At 43.7% G+C, this 8907-nt stretch overlaps 1 gene segment (V, D, J or C); it reads left to right on the top strand.

Moving 5' to 3' along the window:
- The first annotated feature begins 1886 nt into the window (after positions 1 to 1886).
- On the top strand, positions 1887 to 3098 carry LOC107130515 (immunoglobulin heavy variable 1-46-like). The segment is given in 2 exon segments: positions 1887 to 2156; positions 2242 to 3098. Coding segments are annotated over 2 exon segments (498 nt in total).
- Positions 3099 to 8907: the final 5809 nt, after the last annotated feature.

Raw genomic sequence — 8907 nt, 5'->3', positions numbered from 1 at the left:
TGACAATCCCAATAAGTTGTCTCATGGCACTTTCATCAGGAGAACTATTCTCTGACAAATATGCTCAGATCTTCCTCCAGACAGACTCTACAGAGAAAAAATACTTTTCAAGATCTTTATTCTATGTGAGGGGAAGGGATTAATTTCCATCCCAGACAGCTTCATCTGAGCCTTCCTGTGTCATGGAAATGGGGTACAATTAATAAAACAACTGGGATAAGACTCAAGAAAATTATTTGTGGATGCTGCATCCAGGAGTGGGAGTACAGGATGGAGGAAAATCTGCTGTACCACTGGAGACTGCTTGTAAATGGTGAAACTTGGAGAAAGAACAGCAAGAAACCATTGGAATTCAATTTCAAGGATATATACTGCTCCCCTACCCAATAATCACCTCCTCAACAACATGATTAATCTGGATTAGAGAGAAAAGTGTGGCAATGCACAGACTCTGTCCAAGGACTAGAACTTCAGGAAACCAAAGGCAGTGGGAAAGAACAAGTCAAGGAGAGTGAAGCGATTTAAAGCCTCTGAGACCAACAGCTTCAGGACCAAGGTCACGACCCTCTCCCTCAGTGGCCCTAGATCTGCATCTCGTGGGGCATCTGCAGGGTTCCCAGGTGAGAACTGGCAAAAACAAGGGGAAGACACATTCCCAATCTCTGTGGTACTGAGCTTGTTTTAGCTCTGTTTGAAAAAAAAACAAAACAATAAAACAAAAACAACGGCAACAAAAACAAACATAACAGGACTAGGGTCAGAGCTGGAAGCACTTCTCTTTGGCAAGACACTAAGAAGGAGGGCAAATTTGAGGATCGTTACTGTGCAAATATGCCACTGTGTGTATGTGTGTCTGTGTCTGTGTGTGTGTGTGTGGTGGGGGACTTTGAGACATAGGATCTGTGTGTGTGTGTGTCTGTGTCTGTGTGTGTGTGTGGTGGGGGACTTTGAGACATAGGATCTGTGTGTGTGTGTGTCTGTGTCTGTGTGTGTGTGTGTGGTGGGGGACGCTGAGACATAGGGTCTGTGTGTAAAGTAATAATCTGACATGATCTTCAACCAGAGAATCATAAAAAAGAGGCTGCCCCAAATTTGTCATCAGTTCTGTGACTTCTCATGTGTCTGGACCGTATCAGTGCATCTGGAGCTCCAGGGAAGGGGCTCCCTGGTGGCTTTAGTGATTCCTCGCTTGCTGTGCTGAGGTCTCCCTGTAGATTATGTTGGGTTTTCTAAGGCCTATTTTCTATTCTAAGAGCTGTTGTGAGAAGTAATCGCTGTCGCTGAAGGAGCAGTATGAGCCAGGGCACAGCCACTTCTTACTAGGCTTGAGATGCTGGGAGAAAAATTCTCTGTAAGACCAAACAGGAACTTCCATGCAGGGCGGAAGCTGAGCTTCAGTGGGTTTTGGGATGCACCCTGCACAGGATCCAGCCCTCGAGCAGGAATACAGGAGGCTGGGGAGGGGTTTCCTCTTAGGGACTGGATATTCCTTATTTCAAAGCAATGATGACATAAAAGTTAAATAAATATTTAGCAAGCACTGATGTGTACATATACAAGTCTTCTCTTGTATATGTAGTCTATACCTACTTCAAAAATTAATGTAAACCACCTTTAAAAGAAGAAATGTCTAGACCCTTCAAATGTATTTATAGTCAGGAATTGAGGGGTTGTTTTATTAACTCAGTGGGTGTTACCGTCGAGAGACACACTCATCCCAGAAGTTGGTTGTGCAGAGGGCAAGGCTCAGGGAAAGTTCACCTTGACAGTGAGCCACAGGAACAAGGAATCACATTGAGGACCATGTCCTGTGAGATTCTGGGTTTCTGTAAGACGAGTTCTGTCTTCATCGACATCTGAGCATGTCCGAGAGCAAATATCATTAACCAATGATCATGGCATGGAGCTCTGTATCCCGCTGTGGCGTGGTCCACGTGTCACCTATCTTCTTCCTCAGGGTGGGGTGGCCTGAGCTATGAAATACCTGCCTCATGAATATGCAAATGCACTGGTGTCTGCAGAGGTAAATACAGATCTGTCCTTGTCCAGAGAGCATCACACAACAACCACATCCCTCCCCTACAGAAGCCCCAGAGCACAGCACCTCACCATGGACTGGACCTGGAGGCTCCTCCTCTTGGTGGCAGCAGCTACAGGTAAGAGAATCCTCAGTTCCAGGGCTGATGAGGGGACTGGGTCCAGTCAAATGAGATCTCATACACTCCTGTGTACTCTCCATAGGTGCCCACTCCCAGGTGCAGCTGGTGCAGTCTGGGGCTGAGGTGAAGAAGCCTGGGGCCTCAGTGAAGGTCTCCTGCAAGGCTTCCGGATACACCTTCACTGACTACTACATGCAGTGGGTGCGACAGGCCCCTGGACAAGGGCTTGAGTGGATGGGACGAATCAACCCAAAAACTGGTGGCACAGACTACGCACAGAAGTTCCAGGACAGAGTCACCATGACCAGAGACACATCGACGAGCACAGCCTACATGGAGCTGAGCAGCCTGAGATCTGAGGACACGGCCGTGTATCACTGTGCAACAGACACAGTGTGAAAACCACATCCTGAGAGTGTCAGAAACCCTGAGGGAGGAGGCAGCTGTGCTGGGGCTGAGGAGATGACAGGATTTATGAGGTTTAAACATGTTTAGAAAATGAGTTAAGTAATTGACGAAAAGAAGCAATAGAAAGACGTATACACTCTAATTATATAGGAAATATTATTTTCAACTTTCACCCTGTAAGTAACATTCATGGAGTGGGAAAGGCGGCCATCAATCAGGCTGATGCAAACATTCCCATGGAGGCTTTTGGGGACACACATTTTAAAACTGAATGGATACATCACTTGGATCAGGATTACTTGATCACAAGGTAAGACTAAATATAAGTTCTAAGAAGTGGCCGACATTTCTTCCTAAATGTCTTTGCCACTCCCTTTACACTGCATTTATGTGAAAGCCCTTTTTAAGCTCACAGCAAAGTTGAGTAGAAGAAACAGAGTTCCCACGTACTCCCGCCCAAGACATGCACAGCCTTCTCCATGATCAACACCCTGCACTGAAGTAATAAATAATTTGCAACGGATGAACCCACATGGACACATTCATTGTTTCCTTTTCTGGTGGTCCCTGGTGTAACAAGCCTAAGCTACCTTGATGTACCCCAGGTTCTTCAAGTGGGTCACGGGGAATTACGCCAGGTAGAGGGAAAGCGGGCGGGGCCATTGCTCTTTGCACTCTTTCCTCAAGCATCCATAAAATGTACATTGACTTGGAGCTCCTGTTTCTCCTGGTTTTATAGGCCCCTCCCCTAGGGTAAGGTTTCCAAGTGTTTACAGCTGGGGTCCCAAATCCCCATGCTGTGGATCCGTTAAGGTGTGTGTTGTGTTAGGAACCAGGTCGCACAGCAGCAGTTGAGTGCAGGCGAGCGAGCATCACTGCCTGAGCTCCGCCTCCCGTCAGATCAGCTGCACATTAGATTATCCTACGAGCCAAATTCTATTGTGAACTCTGCATGCAAGGAATCTAGGCTGAGCGCTCCCTATGGGAATCTAATGCCTGATGATTGCAGGTGGAACAGGTTCATCCCGTAACCACCCGCCACCCTCATCCATGGAAAAATTGTCTTCCACGAAACGGTTCCCTGACGTCAAAAAGGTTGAGGACACTGGTATAGAGGCAGGTCTGTGCCTCGGAAAGCCAGCAGCTTCTGGTGAATCCCATAAATAATGACCTTTAATGAGAAATGGAGACTTGGGTCAGGAGGGACTTCGTGAATAATTCCCTTCAGCTGGATTCTAAACATGATAAGCTCTTTTCTGGATAAAGCCCCTTGTGCAGAAAACGCAAACACATGCATGGGATCCAGGCAGGAAAACAGCTTCCTTTACAAAGTGGTTGGGCACCTGAAAGGAGCTCTCAGGGTTGGGCACTGTATCCTTTGCTGGCTGCACTTTAGCCAGAGGCCTGAGTCTCACTGGCCTTGCAGCGGGAGAGCCTCACAGTGGTCACAGGTCACAAAAGTACCTGTCATCCTCCAGCTAAGCAAGCCCATCGCGCGCTTGTCAGTGTCAACCCCATGAGGGGCGCACTCGGGAAGGTGACAAGATGCTCACAAACCTCCTCCCACCAAGTATCCACCGCCACACACTCAACAGCAACCCGTGCTCAAGAAAGGGACAGGGGCCTGCAGAGATAAACAGAACGGAAGTATTTTCTTACCTGGGAAAGACACTGCCAAATACCCCATGTTTCAGGAAGATTAACTCATAAGTGTTCAGGAAGTGACTGAAGGACAGTGGTGGGTGAGGTGACGGGACAGCCTCTGGGCTGCACATGAGGAGGGCTCCCTCCCCACGCAAGCTTATTCTCCAGGAGCTGCACCAGGAACTCATAGAGGATCAGGAAGGATTCTGAGAACATTCTTCTGTGGTGCTGCCTAAAGGGGGAGCATAAATTATAAAAAAGTAATCAATTCTAAACAAAGTATCACATTTGTTATCACACTAGGCACGTCCACCTCTGTCCTGGAGCTGGTTCAGGGAGTAATTGGGGCCAGTGATGAGGAGCACAGGCTCAGGTATCGGGGTTTACTCATCCCAGACATGAGCTCTTAGACACATACTTAGCATTTCTACATAGAGAAACCATTGGCTCTGACAAAACATAATTTACACAAATATGTACATATAAAATAGGGTGATCATTTCACCGTGTTTATCACAGCATAGTTTTATAGTAAGACAGCATATTTTCCAAATATCATCATTGTCATTAAACTACTGCAAGGCACAGTCATCTCATTTGGGAACCGTCCTCTCCTCAGGCGTCCCACCCCAGAGCTTGCCATATAGTAGGAGACATGCAAATACCATCCTCTCTCTGCTGATAAATCCAGCCCAGCCCTGACTCTGCAGCTCTGGGAGAGGAGCCCCAGCCTGGGATTCCCAGGAGTTTCCACTTGGTGACCAGCACTGAACACAGAAGACCAGCCATGGAGTTGGGGCTGAGCTGGGTTTTCCTTGTTGCTATTTTAAAAGGTGATTCAGGGAAAACTTGAGAGATTGAGTGTGAGTGGACATGAGTGTGAGAAACAGTGGGTTTGTGTGCAGTATCTCACCAGGCTTTCTCTGTGTTTGCAGGTGTCCAGTGTGAGGTGCAGCTGGTGGAGTCTGGGGGAGGCTTGGTACAGCCTGGGGGGGTCCCTGAGACTCTCCTGTGCAGCCTCTGGATTCACCTTTGGTGATTATGGCATGAGCTGGGTCCGCCAGGCTCCAGGGAAGGGGCCAGAGTGGGTAGGTTTAATTAGAAACTAAGCTAATGGTGGGACAGCAGAATACGCCGCGTCTGTGAAAGGCAGATTCACCATCTCCAGAGATGATTCCAAAAGCATCGCCAGTCTGCAAATGAGCAGCCTGAAAACCGAGGACACGGCCGTGAATTACTGTACTAGAGACACAGTGAGGCGAGGTCAGTGTGAGCCCAGACACAAACCTCCCTGCAGGGGCGCGCGGGGCCACCAGGGGGCGCTCGGGACCCACTGAGGACGGGACAGGTTCCAGGAGCAGGTGCTGGGGGAGGTTTCCTTTGTCATCAGCTGGAAAAGTCAGATTTGTGTTTGCCGGACTCTGGAGCATTACAGGCTGTGATATTTTATTACTTGTGTTTATTATGAATTTATTATTGTTAGTATTTAAATTTTAGTAATTTAAAAATTATATATATATATAAAAGAATACACTTTAATGAAATAAACATTCCTAATTATTTGCACCGATTCTTCCAGAGTTTTATTAACATTTGTTGACATCAGCAGCTACAAAGCTATAGGGACGTAAATTTATAAACATAGAAAGATGTATAGGCCAGGCGTGGTGGCTCACGCGTGTAATCCCAGCACCTTGGAAACCCTAGCGGGGGCGGATCCCTTGAGGCCAGGAGTTCGAGACCAGCCTGGGCAACATAGTGAAACTCCGTCTCTACTAAAAATGCGAAACGTATCTGGGCGTATTGGCGCACGCCTTCAATCCCAGCTAATCGGTAGGCTGAAGCAGGAGAATCACTTGAACATGGAAGGCAGAGAATGCAGTGAGCTAAAATGGCACCACTGCACTCCAGCCTGGGTGACAGAGCCAGATTGGATCTCAAAAAAATAAAAAAGAAAGAAAGAAATAAAGAAAAATGTATAAATACACAGACATATGCATATATGTGTAGGAATTCATAATAAATATTACAATAAATTAATTCTAAAAATATGTTCTAAAGAATCAAACTTAGTGATGAGTTAATGTGAATTATTTGAGTATTTCATAATTGGTTTTGGTTGTTTTTAATTATTTACATCAATTAATTTATATTTGTTCATTTAACTACTGTTAAATAATGGTCATTTCAAATGTGGTTGTCACAATAAATGATAAGAATTTGAGGTGATGAATGATAATTATCTTAATCATTTCTTAATTATCTTAGTTATTCCATATTGTATTCACAAATCATAACATTGCTTATTACCTGGTAAATATAAACAACCATAATTTGTGAGTTTAAAGTTTTTTATTTTAATTTTTAAAATTTATTCCAGATCATTATCTTTTTCTTCAGTTCCAGATCTCATTTGATTGTCTCGAAGGACCATCTGCACCCCTGTCTCCTGAAGATTTCTGGAAGTGGCTGCAGGATGGGCAGAAGCGGACACCTCATGTGAGTCCATATGACCTGGAGCCTCCCTCTCCTCGGGTTAGGCCATCTCCTCAGGATCACAGGCTAGTATTGGAGGTAAAACCTCTAAATGTATTTTTTCCAGCTACCAAGTCATAGGACAATAACGGAAGCATCCTTGGGGCAGAGGACCATAATGCCACAGTGCTAGTATGAGTACATTTGTCCAAGGGAGTTCCAGGGTTTGTTAAAATTATGATAATTTTAATGTAAGAATATAATTCTTCTAAACTTATGTGGAAGATTATGGGAGGTTATAACAATGCTGTGCTTTAGTATCAGCCATGCATCACAGAATCACTTTATAATAGTTCCTTTCATGGGTGTGCTTCACTTAATTGATGCACATGCAAAACCTGGCAGGTTAGAGGCTAAAAATACAAAATACAAAAGTTTTTAACCATCTGAAAGGGCTGTAGCCTTTTCTCAAGGAATTATTTCAGGACATGGAGAACAGATAGATGATAAATAAAATACATTCACATCCCCATAAGGAAAGTTTACCTAAATGTGTCCAAAGGGCCCTGTGGCTTGGTTTCTGTCTAGGCCCCAATGTTAGGGTTCTCCCAGGATTTTGTGGCTAGCTGGGTCACACCTCGTCAAGAATTAACCTCTGCTATTCCCTCAATTTGTTTATTTAATCTGATAACCAGTTTGTCTATAAACTGTAGAGTTGAAATGCAACAAATATGCATTTGAAATAATCTGGCACAAATTATCTAAACAAAGTTGATAATGATGTTTTCTCATTCATTTGTATTTAAGATCAGAGGCTAAGCCTTGATATTTTTGATAACATCTGTGACTCTCTCAGCAGTTTTCTCTTCTGAGGATATGATATAGTGTGGCAGTTTTATTAGCTTCAGTGTTACTTCTTTTTGCGTTGACTTCCACCTTTATACTTGCCCGGAATCTGGGATATAGGAGTTCTTCTAAGAGTTCCCTAATGTGTCCATTTTGCCGGGTTTTCCAGAACATATTAAGAAATAAAGCATATTCAGTTAAGGAAAGAAGAATTCAAATTGTAGCTGTTTGCAGATGACATGATTGTATAGTTAGAAAACCACATCGTGTCAGCCCAAAATCTCCTTAAGATGATAAGCAACTTCAGCAAAGTCTTAGGATACAAAATCAATGTGCAAAAATCACAAGCATTCCTATACACCAATAACAGACAAACAGAGAGCAAATCATGAGTGAACTCCCATTCACAATAGCTTAAAATAGAATAAAATACCTAGGAATTGAACTTACAAGGGATGTGAAGGACCTCTTCAAGGAGAACTACAAACCACTGCTCAATGAAATAAAAGAGGACACAAACAAATGGAAGAACATTCCATGTTCATGGATAGGAATAATAAATATTGTGAGAATGGCCATACTGCCCAAGGTAATTTATAGATTCAATGCCATCCCCATCAAGCTACCAATGACTTTCTTCACAAAATTGGAAAAAAAAAAAACTACTTTAAAGTACCTATGGAACCAAAAAGGAGCCCGTATTGCCAAGACAATCCTAAGCCAAAAGAACAAAGCTGGAGGCATCATGCTACCTGACTTCAAACTATACTGCAAGACTACAGTAACCAAAACAGCATGGTACTCGTACTAAAACAGAGATATAGACCAATGGAACAGGTTAGAGCCCTTGGAAGTAATACCATACATCTATGACCATCTGATCTTTGACAAACTTGACAAAAACAAGACATGGGGAAAGGATTCCCTATTTAATAAATGGTGCTGGGAAAACTGGCTCGCCATATGTAGAAAGCTGAAACTGGATGCCTTCCTTACACCTTATACAAAAATTAATTCAAGATGGATTAAAGACTTAAATGTTAGACCTAAAACCATAAAAACCGTAGAAGAAAACCTAGGGAATGCCATTCAGGACATAGGCATGGGCAAGGACTTCATGACTAAAACGCTAAAAGCAATGGCAAAAAAAGCCAAAAGTGACAAGTGGGATCTAATTAAACTAAAGAGTTTCTGCACCACAAAAGAAACTACCATCAGATTGAACAGGCAACTTACAGAATGGGAGAAAATTTTTACAATCTACCTGTCTAACAAAGGGCTAAGATTGAGAATCTACAAAGAACTTAAATTTACAAGAAAAAATCAAACAACCCCATCAAAAAGTGGGCAAAGGGTATGAACATATGAACAGACA

This window comes from Macaca fascicularis, chromosome 7 (genome assembly GCF_037993035.2).
Source record: "Macaca fascicularis isolate 582-1 chromosome 7, T2T-MFA8v1.1".
Lineage (NCBI taxonomy): Eukaryota > Metazoa > Chordata > Mammalia > Primates > Cercopithecidae > Macaca > Macaca fascicularis.
The sequence above is the reverse complement of the archived record's forward strand: the minus strand, read 5'-3'. Positions and strand labels throughout refer to the sequence as shown.